Source organism: Nyctibius grandis, chromosome 19 (assembly GCF_013368605.1).
Source record: "Nyctibius grandis isolate bNycGra1 chromosome 19, bNycGra1.pri, whole genome shotgun sequence".
Taxonomy (NCBI): Eukaryota; Metazoa; Chordata; class Aves; order Nyctibiiformes; family Nyctibiidae; genus Nyctibius; species Nyctibius grandis.
In genome coordinates, this window is record NC_090676.1 from 2,950,151 (window position 1) to 2,968,016 (window position 17,866).

General features: G+C 45.4%; 1 protein-coding gene across 1 annotated transcript in view; it reads right to left on the reverse strand.

Annotated features, from left to right (window-relative positions):
- Positions 1 to 17,489, reverse strand: part of COL9A3 (collagen type IX alpha 3 chain) — a 38,781-nt gene extending 21,292 nt beyond the window's left edge. The window contains exons 1-11 of the mRNA XM_068416344.1: positions 17,031 to 17,489; positions 15,695 to 15,766; positions 11,295 to 11,330; positions 10,615 to 10,686; positions 9,768 to 9,821; positions 5,488 to 5,523; positions 4,878 to 4,901; positions 4,330 to 4,383; positions 3,601 to 3,654; positions 2,808 to 2,849; positions 1,397 to 1,453 (exon numbers count right to left, since the gene is read on the reverse strand). Of these exons, the coding sequence (XP_068272445.1) occupies positions 1,397 to 1,453; positions 2,808 to 2,849; positions 3,601 to 3,654; positions 4,330 to 4,383; positions 4,878 to 4,901; positions 5,488 to 5,523; positions 9,768 to 9,821; positions 10,615 to 10,686; positions 11,295 to 11,330; positions 15,695 to 15,766; positions 17,031 to 17,096 (567 nt within the window). The 5' untranslated portion in view covers positions 17,097 to 17,489. The remainder of the gene's footprint in view (positions 1 to 1,396; positions 1,454 to 2,807; positions 2,850 to 3,600; positions 3,655 to 4,329; positions 4,384 to 4,877; positions 4,902 to 5,487; positions 5,524 to 9,767; positions 9,822 to 10,614; positions 10,687 to 11,294; positions 11,331 to 15,694; positions 15,767 to 17,030) is intronic.
- Between the last annotated feature and the right edge of the window lie 377 nt (positions 17,490 to 17,866).

Here is a 17,866-nt window from a genome sequence, read left to right on the forward strand (position 1 = left end):
TCAAGAGTGACATGTGGTGAGACTCGGCTACAGGTCTCCGGATGCAATTCTCAATTACAGGTCAGGGACCAGAACTCAGTTCCCATTACTTTTGAAAACCCCACTCTGCATCTTTAACCTCCCTTTTTGTTTAAGTCATCTTTAATGTCTGCATCATCCAGCTTGCAATGAAACCCATGTCCCACTGAAATCTTTTATGTAAACTCAGATTCAATTTGCTTCTTGGCTCCCTTCCTATTATTGTGTGAGAGACCCAGACTAATTTCAGCCATGGCAGATGTTATTCCTCACCATGCAAAAGGTCCTGTGCATCATTTGCATCATAATTGGAGACCTTCACGGGTTCTTCCATTTCAAAAAGCTATGAATTTTGAATAGCTATACCCTAAACATTGTGTATTTCTAACTATATTTATGACTGAGCTCAGAGACCAAACAGACCTGCAAAAGGTCAGTTCATGAGGAACGGAGAACATTTCCCAGAAGATGTTCCACCCATTGCCAACTTCTGCTAAATCCTGCTAAAAAACCCAAGTAACTTATTACTTCAGCTCACTGCTGGAGTGTAACCGACTGCACAGAGTTCACGTGAATCACAGAGGGGACAGAGAAGGAGATGTTTAACTGCTGAGTGAGGTTTCCTGAGAGTTGCAACCTAAAATTTATGTACCAGAATCAAACAACATAAACAGAAAGCTGCCTGGTGCTACACTGGGTATAAAAAGGCAATTAAATTGGATTTAATTGTGTAAGTTATGTCTTGCTGCAGTAAAATATGTATCTCTCTGTATACAGGGTCTGTGAAGAACTGGTGAGGTTTTTACAGCTCTCTGAAGTCTGCAAAGGCAGCATGAGGCCGCCCTGAACCGCTGCTCTCTGCCTGCTCCTGTTCATCAGTTCCGCCTCACAAGGCTCGCACGGCGTTTTAATCCCTGTGCCAAGGGTTAAATGTAATTTGTAGGAATAAATGGCCGTAGTCAGATCTTCCATCTAACCAAGATTGCAACCCTGCAAGGGATGGAGCCACAAAGCAACGCGCCCGTAAGCGCAGGCAGGTGCTCGAAGGATGTAAAGGCTCTTGCTGAAGGTGAAGGGCGAGCGCTCGCACCTCGCAGGACTGAGTCCAGGGGCAGAGCAGCTACTGCTCTAAGTGTGGGAACAGCACGCAAAGAGGGCAGGACCAGGTCCTTCATCCTCCTCTTGTCTCATGTTTGTCTGCTTTAGGGTTTCTTTCTGTTTTGACAGCATAAACCCAGGCAAATGTATGGCTGGTTTGGAGAGGTGTGGAGGCTACAGGAGACGTGTACTGTATATAAAACAGTTTAATCCCCAGGGTTCACAGTGGTATTTGTTTTGGGAGACAGACCTTTGTATCTGCAGGTGATATTTTTCTTACCTTGAACCCTGGCATTCCTGGGGGACCTGGAGGACCCGGCGGGCACAGAGCTGGGCACTGCAAGGAACAGAAACACTCTTTATCAAGTACACACAGCACATCCAGGGAAGCTGGTTTCATTACCATGGAGAGGAGAAAAGGTCAGGTGGGTTTTGGCTCTAAATCCACTAAATCTAATGCACTCGTAGCACCATGTATTGACAGACATTCCCCTATGGCAAGGGGTCCTAAACAGGTCCTCAGGCCCCCAGTAACCCACAAAATAATGATTTCTGAATGCTCTGCTTCACCTTGAGCATGGACTGTGAGAACTACTGGAGGTTGACAGTTATCCACAGTCCAAAATGCTGAAGAATCACAGTTCCCCAGTGAAGCTGGATTGGTATCTTGTAAATCATTAGGAATGTATTTAACCCTATGCGTTAATTGACCCCTATTGATTCCTTTAGACAACTCACCTACTGAAACAAGGACAAGCATTAGTTTATCAGAACGGGACCTATAAAAAAATTACCCCCATACCTATAAGCTGGTATCTGCAGATGTCTAGGGGTGGGTGAGCCCCTCGTGGGAACTCTAGTTTGACTGGGAACAAATCAGAACACGCTTGGAAATTAACGGGGGCTCAAAAGGCCATACTCTAAAAACTTTATAAACAAGGAATGAGATTTTCTTCTGCAGCTTTTCTTGCATTTGTTTGTTTTTTTCTTTTAATAAAACCTCAGGCAACACCTCTGTAGCAGAAATGTAATTTTCTAGTATATTCCACAGGGTGACTTAAATTAAACTTGCAGAAATAGTATCATTTTCCATTAACTTCCATGTGACTTGCCATAAGGCAGTCTAAACTGACTCTGAGCTTTTTTGGGGCACTCCAATTAGAAAACCAAAGATGCTGTCACAACAACAGCTGCGAAATCTGGAAATGTCACTTCCATCGTTCATGGACTTAACACTCCTTTCGTTCCCCTGAAAGAAAGGAATCAAGACGTTCTCATAAGGAAGGAAGTCTAACCAAAGCATATGCCCATAGGAACCTGGTGCCACCATCCATGGAAATAAACACCGCAACACACACAACCTTTTCTTCTGCAAAGCAGGATTGGAAACAGATGCATGAAAAGCTGTTGTCATTTACCAAATGCCGAAGTTGTTTCCTAAATGAATGCAAAACCTGCATTTTGAAAAGCAAACTGGGAAGCAAAGAGCAAGAGAAAAATCAGCACTAGCACGTCCATCTGCTTGAAAGAACATTTCAGTCTTGTAAACACACACGCAACACTTCTGCATTCTGCAACACGGCAGTTTAGAAGTAAATGGTCTGACAGTCACCTAAGTATGCCAACAAAAAGTCCCATCAAGGATTAAACGCAAAAATATTTTCATGCCACGTAAAGAAAAAAAAACCTACCTGAAGGTCCCCACCGCTGTCAGGAAGGGTGCCTGGAAGACCCTGCAATTCATGAAACGTGGGCTTTTAAATACATCAGGACAAACACAAGGAGGAAATAAAATTTCTGGAAAATGCACTTTACAGACTCAGCTCAGCTGGATCAGCACGAGGCAGATACCCAGCCCCACAGCATGAAATGCAGCCCCCGAACCCAGAGCGTTATGAGCAGCACCAGTCCTCAAAACAGACGTGTCAGGGGCGTAATTATCTTCTGGAGATGCACAGATGAGCTTGGGGAAGAGCCTTGAGCCTTAGGTGATGAAGGCAGCAATTTGAGAAGAGCAGCTGTGCCTGGCCCTCCCTCGGGCCAGGGAAGTTCCTTGGGAAAGACCTCCCTGTCCCTCCAACCCTCCAGAGATATCACAGCAAACCCAAAACAGAGACTTGCTGGTTTCAAGCCCCCCTTGCTGGCCCTACAAGGACACACCATGATCCAAGCAACCACATAAACCTGGAGAGAACAGAAAGCCCACCCTGCGATCTGTCTATGCCATAAAGCCTGGATGTCACTGGATTCCTCCACCCACACAGCACAATTAATAAATAGGAGATAATCAACACACCAAAGTCCAGCCAGTGAGAGGTCACTGCTCTCCTTGGGGCACAGTGTTAATGGGCTGCTGAAACTTAACCCAGAAAGGGAGCGCTCAAGGTAATGGCAGCAAATAAAATGTGCACTTTCTGGCAGCAAGAAGAAAGTTCTGGACTCCCCATAGGAATTTCTCACATTTATTTGCAAGTCTCAACTTACAGGAGGTCCAGGTGGTCCAGGAGGCCCTGGGAATCCTGGCAGACCAAAAGGTCCCTAAAAAAGAGTAAAAAATAGTAAGAATTCCCCTTCTTAATCATTTAAATGAAAATGCCAAGGGAGAGGAAGGGCAGCTAGCAAATACCATTGCATGTGTGTGAATGTGGGGCAAGATATCTCTAATGGGACTAAACTGCAACTTTCTTTCTGCAGAGGCTTCTACGACTGCAAAGAGAAGAGCAGATGCATATGGAAGTATAGAGATGAGGACAGAAGGACATATCCCTGCACCTACATCCCTGCTTCCACAGGCTCTGTACCTCTCCAGTGGAGCTGTGGGCACCCAAAAATGATGCTATGCTTCTGCAGAACGGGCTCCCTCGGATCAGACCCATTCTGTTCAGTAGCTTCTCCTGAGGACGCTGCAAGTGCACACCAGCTGGTAACTGCCCTCTGTTCTCATGACATTGGCTGCTCTTTTGTCCTTACTCATAGCTGGTAAAGGAAGATATGGCTGCAAGCAGTTGCACACCTTTGGCATTGCACTGGTTGACTGGGGTGACCCTAAACAAGTTGATACCAGGAATAGCATTGCCCATGGGCATTTGCAGAGCTTGGAGTGTCTTGCACATCATGCTTCCAGAATGGGGTAAGGGACCAGAAATGAACCTCATTCTCCCTCTGGCTGTGGCATGTTCAGTAAATGAAGATCAAACGGTAGGAGAAACTCACAGGAGGACCCCGAAATCCATTTCCACCTGGGAGCCCACTGGGTCCTGGAGGCCCCTGTTGAACAGAGAGAAGAGCCTTACATCATCTGTGGCAACCTCACATAGCTGCCAAAGCCCAGGGGCAAACAGTCGGGCCGTACTCATTTGTCTAATCGTCCCCGAGGAGCTCAACGCTGCACCCAGACAATGTTTCCCAACGCACATCTCTCTTTTTGCTCCACCTTCCCACAGAGCACACTTCTGTCATCATCACGCATCACCAACATCTGCATCCCCTCTGACACAGGGCAGCTCCGAGATGCCCCAGAACCAGTCACTTCCAGCAATTACAAGGCTGCTGTGCCTTGAATTCACACCAGTGTCAGCTTCCCTGGGGGTAGGGCAAGCACAAAAACCCACCCAACAAGGCTGCCAACCTGCAGAACTCCACATCCCTCTGCCTGGCACAGGAGAGGGACCCAATGCCTGGGGTGGGTTTGTAACACTCTGAGTATCCAATAAACCTAATATAATAATTTAAACCTCATTTTTCAAAGCCTTGTTACTTACGGGAGGTCCTGGTAGTCCTTTGCCCTGGAAACAACATTTAAAATAGTAAAAGATGACTTAGAAACTGAACATACAGGAAGAAAAGCATACCTCAGAAAATGCTGCTTAATGTTTTTTTGTTTTAAGTTTCCTCAGCACTCCCCCGTCCCCAATTATTGTAATTTGCAATCAGAGCTGGAGTCTTGATGAGTCCTTTTGTTGCTTCTAATAATCTGTATTCCCTTTACATCGCTGTTACCTATGAGACATCTCTAAGTAAAGCCATATACGTGATATGATAGTGGGACACAGACATTTATGAAGACAACGTTCTAGTTTATCTACTTTACCTTTTTTTTATTTTTAATTTTTATTAGACATTATTTAATGTCTAATAATTTTGATAGCATTTGATCTGCTAGTCTTTATCCCAAGCTGGCTTGCTTTTAACATCTCAGAGACTAAGCACAACAGGTCATATATACATATTTAAACACATTTGAACAATATTTTCACTCATTCAGGCTTTGATCCCTTTGTTGGGATACAAGGCTTCCCATCTTCTCTTGGTGATGCTTTTGGCGTAATATTACACACCATCTTTACCTACACAGGTCTAGGAGGTACTTACAGCTGGTCCCGGTGGCCCGGCAGGTCCTATTGCACCCTACGGGAATAAAACAGAGGGCAAATTAGCAGGGATAAAACAGAAACCTCCACGTGTTTCTGGAGGTTGCTGCCTCCAGAATGCCAGTGCCTGCTCTCCTTGCCACCAGTCTTTGCTTGAAAACTCCAGCAGTGTCTCACAGAAACAGCACGCAACTGGAGACGCTCCGCTGAATTCACAAATATACAGACAGAAAATTATGGATAGTGGCTCTGTCATTCCTGATTAATCACTTGATTAAAGAACATTTTAAGATAGTAGAGATGGATGTTCAGAAGTGGCCCCAGCAACTTTCTTCACTGTTTGCTGGTTGAGAGAGACACTAAAACATGAGCTGCTCCTAAAAGACTAAACAGACACTTCTGCAAGTCACAGCTGGCCTCAGACTAGTCTCCACGAATATCCAAACATTCATAAACTGGATTTCATTCATTTGATATATTCTCATTCATAATACATTCACACTGCAGATCCAATGACTAAAATATCTGAAACTATTTACAAGATCTGGACTCGTTCTAGTGAATTTTATTAATTAATACATTTTCCCTTCAAGCAAAGACAAAGATTTGGCAGCTCCTGCCTCTTCACTAGCTTTCCTTGGGAAATCCCCAATCTCCTCTTCCCAATTTGCATTCTTGCTCTTAAGCTTGACTAGAGTTTGGTGATCTTATGTTTTAGACTAGAAGTAAGTCACTCTTAAAGTTGTTATGTTCCTGCTTAACTAAATGTAGTAAGATAGACAGACAGACCTTCTTAATCCCTTTGTTGCATTGCAAAGATGCCAACATTGGGCGGTAGACTGTAGAATTAATTATAGGTAGTAATTCTGAAACAGAAAGTAAATGGAAATATAAAAATGAACCAAAAAAAAAAAAAAAATCAGTGCAGTGCATTGACCTTGGCCAGCAGCTGCTCAGATATCTCCAAGAGATACTGACTGACGCTCTCGGGTCCAAGAGCCTCCTCGGAAAACAGCTGTTGCCGCGACAGGGAAAGGGGTTGCCCAAACCTGTCTCCTAAAAGGTTCTCAAAATGCTGCACAGAAACATCACGAGAATGATGTCCTGAACTGGAATTAAATGGTATCAACTCCTCAGACCAGGAGAATGAGGCAGATGGGCAGACCTGGAAAATACCCCAACACACTGCTGCTTACTGTGATCCCAGGGACAACTCCAGCCCTTTCCTCATGCTCTGCATACCAGATGAGATTAGAAATATTTTCCCTTGTTAAGCTTAAAGAGAAAGATACCGAGGACCCAAGGCCTCATTAAGAGCAGTCTTGTGAGGAAAGGACTGTAATCCAATAAAAATCAACTCAGTTGCAAACGTCAGCTCATTCATTTCTCTTGCTGCAGGTTATTCTGCTTTTCTTCCAGTCACTTTTATCTTTAGGCTGAAGTCCTTACAACGGCTGATGGTTGTAAGGGACAAGCTGGGATCTCCTCCTGTAAAGAAAACATTGAATTCCTGGCACCTGCTGACTTCCACCCTAATCCTGCCCCCACCGAAACCAGCTGCACAGCCCCTTTCTGCTTTGGCCGACAAGCCAAAAGGTTGGCAGAGTACCCAAAATGCCAAGTGCTGGCACTTTACTCCCCTTAATTTTGATATCTCCGAGGGTGTAAGGTGCAGCGTGCAGCAGTGAACATTCCTGGCACAGTAAAAGATCATCGAGTCCCTGAGCGAGCTGATGTGACTCCGTTAAGTTCAAACGAGAGACTCTAATTTACACCTCGATTTTAATAACGTCTGACTCAACTCATTCTCCTGATAACAATGTTCTTCCTCTTTTGATTAGAAAACAATCTCACCATAATTTTCCACTTTTAAGTAATATACAACTACAGAGCACATGAAATACTTGATTAACATTACATTCATAAATAAATACGAATAATTTTGTTTTCCTTATTGCTTTTAGCGTAAAGCACCAAACTTCAAAATGGCCTTTGAAAACTTTCCAATGAAGGACACCAGTATCTAGCACTGAGGTCAGAACCCAGCTCGTTCCTGGCTCAAAATAAAGGATTTTTTAAATTGAAAAAACAAGTAGGCTTGATCTAATCAGTCTGTAAGCAGAACCATGAGAAAAACTAATGGATGCTGATAGCAACAGAAGTATTTAAGATAAAAACCTTTTTAGGATGCTGCCTTCACAGTACTCTGTCCCTGGCCAGCCATGAATCACTGTTGGACTGATGAAGCATGGCAAGGGGGAAAAGAAATATTTAGCAATAATGTATTACTAAAAACTCTCTTCCATGAGCCCACTGCCATATGCTAAACACCTTCGCTCTCAGACACTCCAGTTCAGGAAAACATGCCCATTCAGAAGAAGTCACAGTGTTAAGCATGAATTCAATCCCACAGCAGCAAGCAGACACCTGCTTATTTCAGTGATTCCTGGGAGACTGAAATACCTTCTTAAAGTTGGGGAGAAGAAAGAAAGTCGGGATAACAATGCTGTCCTTTTAGAGTGCTAAATCTTTTAGAGGTTTTTTCCTTTTCCCTGGCTTTTATTAGACCAATTAACACAATTTTCCAGATGGACCACTGACCTTGAAAAGCTCCCATAAATGACAGCAGGTCCCAAGTTTGCCCCATGCTGACAGACTGAGTTACGAGACATGGGAAAGCACGTCAGATCAGAGCCTGTAGTTACAGTAGCTGTGCTAGAACAGCGTTTGTGTGCTGCTACTGAACAGATGAAGAGGAAGTTCTTGTGCCCAGAAATTATCTGCTCAATTACCCTGCAAACTAGGAGCTTGGTGCTAAAGTGGGCACGGGCAAACACTACCACCAAACATAAAACAGGGACACAAAACTGCTCACAGTCTTCCATGTGTGGTCCTGAACTTTTCTATTTTAATTCAGGGATCAGTTCCCAGAAAGTGCTGGACTCTTGCCACAGATGGTCTGAGAGCGTTCAGGATTTCACACCCCTGGCTCTCTGGGGAGGAAGATGGGCAGAAGGAAAAGCAGAGGAGATGGTTTTTAGTGCAGTGCCAATGGTCGGAGGCTTGCAGCTGCGACCAAGATGCTTGCGTCCTGCCACTCAGCTTTCCCGTGGCCAAGCAAACTTTACCTTGGCCATGGGAAAGGAAGAAGAGCGTATCAAAGATCACAGAATCACACAGAATCACAGAATCAACCAGGCTGGAAGAGACCTCAGGGATCATCGAGTCCAACCGTTGCCCTGACACCACCCTGTCAACTAGACCAGGGCACTAAGTGCCATGTCCAGTCTTTTCTTAAACACATCCAGAGATGGTGACTCCACCACCTCCCTGGTGATACATGGCTCTATCACTCATCCCTTTAACTAAATGAGACAACTCAAAGAGTTTTGAGCTTTGGGTATCTCCTTGGAGCAACAAATAGATTATTGAGATACATTGAACATGCTAGAAAAGTCCACCTTTCTTAACCTCTGCATGCTGTGATGTGTGTTCAGCCCATCACTGCAGCCCCAAGTTCAAGAGACCAGTAAACCAGCTGTGGACACAAGCCTTATCTTCCCACGCTGGGAGACAGGAAAATAGCCACGCTGGATAAAAATCTGTGCTGAATAGCTCACTAATGTTTAGTTCTTAACGTCACAAGGAGGCCTAAGTGCCTTTCTGGCCCCATTGTAGATGATTTGAAGGACATCTGTAACATTACAGCAGTCGTTTCTCTGTCCCTGTGGTGTCCCTTAGCAGAGCTGTAATATGCAGGAAGCAAGAAAAAACTCTTATTTCTTGCTGCGCTGGCTGGGGAAGTCTATGCCAAAGCAACTAATAATGTCAACCACGTGGACAGCCCCAGAATTAACAAAAGGCAAAAGTTTAAACAGTTAATACACAGTAGCAGTAATTATAAACATAACAGAGCTGTGTACTGAGACTGCAAATAAAGGCCAAAATAGCTTCACTTTGATGAACTTCATAATTAAGTCTATTGACTGCTTCAAGGAACTTTTTAGATATTCAAAATATCACCAGAGCTGCTCTGCACTGGTATTCCCACCACTGAGGCTATCCCAGCCCATTCAAAACCATGTGAAAGAAAGATGGATCTCATGCCTAATGAAAAGCCATCTGGGGCTTCCTTTCAAGGGTTTCTGCAACGGTTTACAGATAAATAAGCCATCGTCATCAACAGCCAAATGTCACCAATTTACAAAGGAATGAGAAATCATCAATACAAGCAGTGACAATGTTCATTTAAAGGGACTTCAGATCTAATGTGGTACTCACACGGTCTCCTGGAGGCCCGTTTGGGCCAGGTGGCCCATCGGTTCCTGTTAAACCCTGTTAAAAAAAAAAAGGAAAGTGTGAAAACAGAGAAATACAGTAATAAGAGCTGTAGAGAAGAGCTGATTCCTGTCACTGTCACGAACACAAACCATCTGGACACCAGGCTCTCAGAAAAGCCTGATCATTTTATTTCTCTCTGTAATTAATCACAAAGGAAAGAACCAGAAGCAAACTGTCAGTACTGTTCCCTGTGTATTGTAAGTGTGGATGAACACCACCAAGCAGTCTTGTTACTGGTGTTTGTTGAGTTGCAGCTTAGCTGTGCAAGCTGACTCAATGCTTCTGCTCTCCTGATGCAGAAGAAAAGGTGCTGGCTACAACCTTACCCACACTCGGCTACCATGGCAGTATGTTGGTAAGCTGGGAAAACTTGACTGTGTGCAGTCACCTGTGCAGAGCTGTAGGGCAAATCCCAGGCCAGCGACCAGCAAAGCCTCAGCTAATAAGTGCAACTGGATTTCTGAACTGAGGCTCAAAGGGTTTCCTCCAGAAATGTCAACAGATGCCTCTATTTCCGCAGACCTGCCCTCTCAAGACCTGCAATGTTTCATTGTAAGAGTGCTGTCCTATCAGTTAAGCATCTCAAAATTGTTCTCATGCTCCTTAATTCAATCAAGAGATGCTTTCAACTCTTAACATTTCTCCTGATATGCAAGACATATGTACATCCAGGACTCACTTTGCTTCTGCAGTAGAGACAGAGCAAGCTGATGAGATACTTCAGGAAAACACCCACGCCTACGTGGAATACTTAAGAGATCTAAAAAGAAGATGACAAAATACTCACATCCACTCCAGGAAGGCCAGGCAATCCAGCTTCACCAGCTGCTCCAGGCTTCCCTGGTGCACCTTTTGGCCCCTAAATCAGATAAAGAGGCAATTATTTTTAACATAACAAGAGAATGTGGCATGCCTTGATACAGGCTACAGGATGAAAGTTCATTTGTTGCTGTGCTAATCTTACACCATGCAACATGAAAGAATTCCTGCAGAGAGATGAAATTTGCTGTGAACCCATATCCAAATCCTAAACTCATTTCAGTGCTTTGGCTCAGCTCCACGTACAGTTACCCGTAAACTGTTCCTAGTAGAGGGGTAGAAAGGGATGGGGTAAGTGGCCCAAAGCAAAGGGCTGTGCCACCCAGTACAGTTTTCAGCACCCTTTGGCAGACCAAGGAGCTGAAGCAGACTCTGACCGATGCCAGAAATAACCATGCTTATGTGGCTTGGTGACAGTTTTTGTTATACAGGTGATGGCCAAGCTTTATTTCAGGCATATCCTCCCCTAGCAACGAAGCAGGAGAACATGTTTGTCCCCAGGACCAGTGCTGAGCATCTCCACTCCTGTGTACCCCTTACGGAAGTTCTGGTGCAGATCAAGAGGACAGCAAGCCAGTAAGACTTAGCTCTTGCACTGAGTCCCTTTCAAAAGGATGAGCAAGTCAGTGTCAACCAGAAAATACTTACTGGTGGGCCTGGCAAACCAGGAGGGCCTGGCTCTCCCTAAATGAAAGAAAAAGAGACATCAGTGTTAGTGCTGAACCTCTTTCTGTTGGCTTTTTGGAACAATGGTGTTCCCAGCTGCCCCAGTGCCCAAGCCTCCCTTCGTGCCCACTCCAAGATTTACCACGCTTGGTCTTATGAAGCTGATGCTCTGGATCCTGCTACCCCCTAAATCAGGATGAACTGGGATAGCCTTTTCCACATCTACAATACCAGATTTAGTGAAACCCACATCCTCAGCCTCCCAGAGAGAGCCAGTGCTTCTGAACGGTGCCCATGACCTCTAACCTTTTACAGATATGCTTGGAAAGTATTCGTGCTTGGGCTTGTCTGCAAGTGGGGCAGAAAAGCAGCTAGATGGCTACCAAAGCTTTCAAACATCTTCCTGATGAAACAGGGAGACAATGATAAGCTCCAGGTATCCAGGACACAGTATGAAACTGTGGTACTACCAGGAGTTGGGGACTATCAGAAAATGAAGAATGAACAAACTGCCTACAATGATTTTCTTCATATGACTAAACTTTGACAGGAAAAGCAAATGAACAAAGCCCCCAACTGATTGCTACCTAATCCAACTGCACAATCTGGATTAAAGCCATTTTTTATACAATATTTCAAAAGTGCTCATTTTTTCCTATCCTAATGGACAGCAACTTTTAAGAACAGCATTAAAGGTGTTTGGGAGACAATATTTTAAAAGCCTTTGAATCAGTCCTTCTAGCTCAGCCAGCTGTAACGTCATTCAGGAGCTCACATGGACCCCAGATAACAAGGTATTTGTGTTTTATTGTTGGAGGCAATCATCTGTGAACACCAGGAGTTTGACTGGAGCTCGGTTTCCCATCTCATCCTGCAGAAAATCACTTTGCGTCCCAGTTCCAGCTGTCTGGATGGTACCCTCCCCTCCTGGCTTCAGGATACGCGCACTAAATGTTGTGAGAGACTCGGGTAGTGTGGGCGAGCAGAGGGGATGGGCATGTTGATACCCTGGAAGAAGAAAATCTATATGGAAAAGGGTGGTTATTAACAGAGCAAGGCTAGAAATAACACCATCCCCACCGTGGGGCCTGATAATTAGGAGTTACAAGGCAGTATGCAAAGTTGGGGAATTTATAGCATGTTTCTATATTTACAGTGTCGGCAACTGTGAAGTCTGTGGGCAAATCTCTCAAGCCTGGCTGCCTTGATTGGCTCAGGCGAGGATTTACGTACTGCACTGGTGACTGATCAATGCACAGACCAGAGGGTCACTGAACAGAGGGAGCTTTATGCTCTGGCTTGCTGAAGCAACTCCTTTGCTGTCCTTCGCCCACAGATTTTCCATAAATAGTTATCATTATCATAGGTGGGGAAGGTTCCCTGCCAAGGAAATGAAAGGAGCAGTTCTTTTGCAATCAATGGTTTGAAAAGGCAGCTAGAAATGGCAGTAGAGGTGGTTTACTCCTTCCTCCATCACTCAAGATTGCCACCTCCTTGCATTTTTTTCTTGCCTGTGCAATGGCAATCCATACAGCAAGGTCACAGCATCAGCAAAGGCTGTTTGGGACCATCTTAACCCTTGACCCTGCTGTTGTGGACCCCTGTGGGACTCTGCAGGAGCACCAGAACTTCAGTCAGCTGAATCAAAAGCCTAATCAGTGTTTATACCCCTAATGCCAGATCACTGGGAATTAGAGGCAAAGGCTGTCAGCAAAAGGAAATGCTCTCCTGGTGCTACACAAGAGGGAAGGAAGTTTATTCTTTCTTAGCAAGTCAAGCCAGGAGGCAGAAAGTGGAAAAAAAAACCACCTTGATTTTTGAGAAGTGACAATTGCTTATTAGCAATTTGGGGAATTACATCCCCAGAAATAATTCACAGGAACTTGTCACTAATTCTTTCGACCATAACATGCTGTTTCTATTATTGGGAGGGAGAGATTTTGCTTATTACTGAATATGAAACGTGAAGGATGTTAAAGGCAGTAATTATAAAAGATTTCAGAGGGACTTAATGTTACAGCTCCCACCAAAAGGCAGGAATGAATGCAGCAGCTTCTACAAATTGTGCTTATGGGGTTCATCCAAGGTTCGTTTGGAGATATCCTGAATAATTCAGCTGTCTGTTATGCACCGCTCATGGCCGACGGTGAAGGACTGCTGAACACCTCTGCAGCACTCATCCAGCTCAAAGGCGACTCTCCCCCCATAGCGTTCATCCAAAGCCATCTGTGAGGACGACCCAGCTGGAGCGGCTTACAGAGTTCAGGAAACTTGCATAGATCAGCCCAGAAAAGTTCCAATTGTGCTTTAAAAAAAGTCTCATCACTACAGAAAATAAATAAAATAATGGTTTCATTCTCTGCAGTGGTAGAAGTGACACCACCGCTCCGGCTCCACGTGATCCTCTCCATGCAGCGCTATGAAAATGCAGAGCGGTGCTGGGTTTTATGTGCCATCATTTTTTGGAGGGTACAGCCAGAAAAACGGTAGCCCTTAACCTGAGAGGCTGTATGACTGTGCTCAACACTAGCCACAGCCCTGTATCTCTTCTCCTGTGCCATTCCCTAAAGGACTCAATGTCCTGTAGAACAGCAGAAACCACCCCAGAGCCTGTCCCGGATCAGCTGGAGACTACAAGACTTAACTCATTAAATACTGTACTCAGCCATTTGATTTATTAGGACTAAGTTCTTCATATTAATTAGATGTTGTTATTTGGTCCTGTCCCACAGGGAGCCTTCCGAAGCTTTTAGCAGTGGATAAAAGGGCGCAGGTTCACGTGACCAGCATCTCCCCAGGCTCCTGTTTCCAAGAGCAATCAGAAGTGATGCTGGTGCTGTTCCAGAATGAAGGTGTAGAATATCCTGTAGAAAGCAGGAACCGAACAACACAGTTACGGGGATTTGTTTCTTTCCGATTGCCTGTACACAGAAGTTGGTTACGACCTGAAGTCTGAGGGGTTTCATCCCTCCCAGATTCTTCTTTTTCACTCTGTACAGAAACGCAGCCGCCCTTCCCCACTGGCCACACGGACGTACGGCTGCAGTGACTCCACAGGACGCCTGTCCTTTGCCCTCTTCCAGGGTGTCCCCTTAGGTCTTTTATCACATCACGAAAAACAGCGGAGAGAAACCATCGAGGTACCAGCTCTGAACTTCTCACACTACAAATCCAGAGCAGGATTTGCAGTGAAACAGCCTCTGTTAGTCGAAAGGACACTTCAGAGGGACCAGCTGCAGATCAATGAGGTTCTCTCTTCAGACCAGCCTTGCTCACAGAGCCGCTGTGAAAGCTCACCACTGCAGACAAAAAAGCTCCTTGTTCACCATATACCAGGGAACTCATATATCTTTTTTAACCTTCTTATCCAAAAGAAAATGACCTGCATGGAATGAATAGATTTTTTCAAGGTTGCTTAAAGGCCCAATTCCAATAAACTTACTTCAGACGAGCTTTAAAAAACCCTGCCCTATTCCACAGGCAGCTTAGAGAGACAAGCACTACTCAGCTGAATATCGAAGCGGGAATCCAGCCTTTTGCATTAGATGTGGTGTTGTTGAAGGTCCATCTGATGCTCTTTTTATCCACTGCCAACTACAGGACACAATTCAGTCCTTATCCAACAGATGCACAGAAGCAAAATTTTTCATTTCTGTGGAAACATCAATTAAAAGCAATAGGACAAGTTTTTCTCCTCCAGTAAGTCCTGTGGTACAGAGTCTTCTACCTCTGCAGGAGATGTACAAGTAAGGAGCTGCCTGCTGAAACAAAGGTTGCCAATTTAATTTGCCTTTTGTGCCACTAAAGGCAACTCGTGTCTGGCAACACACGAGCCACATTCTGACCTCCCATGTGCCAATGGAAGTTAGGGATAGCCACACTGACGTTGCTGAAATGAAACCAATGGAAAAGCAGTGTCCAGTGCTGTATATTTTAGTTCCTTGGAGCCTCTCTAGAAACGTGGATGCTCTGAAATGTCACAAACCTCTCTCTTAACTACAGAACACGCAACGACTCCAGCACACGTTGTACCCATGCACTCAACCTTATGTATTACATTCCCCTTCCTCCCGAGACACCAAGAGAAATATGCAGCTTTGCAAGCAGCGTCACAAATCCCTGTGCATACACTAGCTCTGCCCTGAACTCTCTCTTGAGACAGGGGATTCATCCTTCAAAGAACCTGAGGCCACTCAGCACCTCCACTCGCTGTTCTGACTCTTGCAGAACAAGGTCTCTTGCAAGTAGGCTGGTTCTCCAGGTCCTCCACCTCTGAAGGATGGCCCAAAGGCTGGGGCACTGGAGAACAAGAGCAGCTTCTCTGCTCACTTGGCTCTGCCTCTGCTCCACCCCTTGCCCTCCCTCTGCCAGACAGCACTCACATCTATGCCGTCCTTGCCAGATGGTCCTGGGGGTCCTCGTGGTCCGGGAGGGCCTTGTGGTCCTTGTGGTCTCTGAAAGCATTGGGGGAAAGAGAGAGAGAGGAGTTTATTTTTCATCAGAACAAACATATGGGCTAAATCAGAAAGCAACAGCCAAGTTCTACAGCTTAACCCTAAATCTGCACTAACCCTCTGTCCCTCAGGGACCCCCGCCACCCTGGGTGGACTCAGAACCAGTGCACGGCTCTTTGGAAAACCCTTTTGACTGAGCACAGCCTCAGGGCTCCCAGGCCATTTAACTGGTGGCTTACGCTGGGAATCAGAGTCGGTCACTGGGCAGCAAATGGGTTTGGCTGTGTAGAAAACAGTTCTCACTGCCTATAGGCACATTTCATTTTGGGCAGAGGAGGAAATGCAAAGCCCCCAGAAAATAGGTGCCAAGTGCTTGGCATTAAAAATTCATTTATAGTCCCAGTCTGATGGGGTGATGGAAGAGCCAGGTGGACACTACTGAAGACAGAAGGAGAAAGGGAAAGTCTCCTCTCTGAGCAGGATGCCATTTGAAACTGGGATTTTGGAGGAGGTCTGAGGTGGGGGGAAGGAAAGAAAGGTCCAATAAATGACTTCTGTATGGAGAGAGCTCCAGAGAGCAACTTGCTGTGGCTTCAGCGAACAAAGGTTTCATTGTGGAAGCAGCTCTGCTTGCAGCAGATGAGGGCAGCTCTGAATTCCCAAGTCAGCCTGCAAAAATTCCTCACTAGCACAATGAAAAACCTCACTGAGGAGTTACTTCCCCAGGCAATAATATTAACAACGTACAGAGAAGTTTAATACAGCTTCACGCCTGAAGTAAACAAGGGTTAAATAGGTTGTTTCATAAATGAAAAATTTGAAAATTGATTGAGGGAAGGAATAAGAAACTCTCTGATTCAAATGAAGACCCAGATCAGATCAGTCTCACTGGCAACCTACCACTTCACTGTGAAAGAAAACCATTACTCATGCATCAACAGGTCTCCCCTTTCCCAAGGCTTTATCTCTCGTCCCCGCAGTCCTGAACGGGAAGACAATACTTCTACAGACAGTTTAAAGCAGCAGTTTCTACACGTGAGGATACGATCTAAAAGCCTCCCTACACAGGTACCCAATCAGATGTGTTTGCCAGGCGCTCTCTGTATAACAGCACAAGCAACACACACATTTTTAACGAACTTCAGACTCCAATAACCTGCCTATTGCCACACCGCATCCTGCAGGTATAACATCCACAGGTCGCAGTTTCTTTTTCACTTACAGACCTTTTTCTTGATCATAAGATGTAAATGAGGCTTCTTACCTGAGCTGCTGTCGTGGCTAATAGCTGACATAGGAATAGGAGCCCAAGAGCGGAGAATCCAGCCATGGTGCCCCGGCTCTGCCTCTCTTTGTCCCTCCTGGGCAGCTAAACCGCTTCTCCTCGGGGGTCCAGCAGATCCCTCCTCCTCCTCCTGGGTCTCAGCTTACAAAGGAGAGACTCCTCGCCTCCAGATAAACCTGTGGCTCCAGCCGGAGGGGCAGAGCTCAGGAGCACAGGCAAGAGGGGCCGAGCTGGGAGGGGAGAGGGGGTTTGGGAAGGAGGTGGGAGAAGGAGGGGGAGCAGCAGTCAGTCAGAAGAGAGGCTCTCATTCATCCCCCCTGGGCAGCCCCAGCCTTGAGCAAACAGGGAGGGAGCCTGAGCAAGGGCCGGACTTGCAGACACACCACAGGAACAAAATTCAGCAGCTCCAGCTGGAGATACGAAGATGTTGCTGAGGGCTCACCCGGGCCATTTCTCAAAGCCCATCAGCACCTCAGCGCTGGACAGATAAAAAGCAACACAGAGCGAGAGTTATTCAGTGCCTGAGGCTATCCAGCTTCACTAGAGAAATAATATACTTGTAACGAGCACAAGATGCACTACAGAGAAATGCACTTACTGCTTTGTGAGATGGTTTATTAACTCTGAAGGTGTCATTTATTTTTCAGGGAGATTTAAAGAAATGCCAGCTGATTTCTTGAGAAAGTGATGAATCCTGACCAGAGAACAGATGATCGCAGACAGATACAAGGAGGAAGAAAAAAGGAGAAACGTTCTCAGAGCCACAAAAAAAATAAGGAAGAATTGCCTTTGAAATATTTGCAAGGAAGGAACAG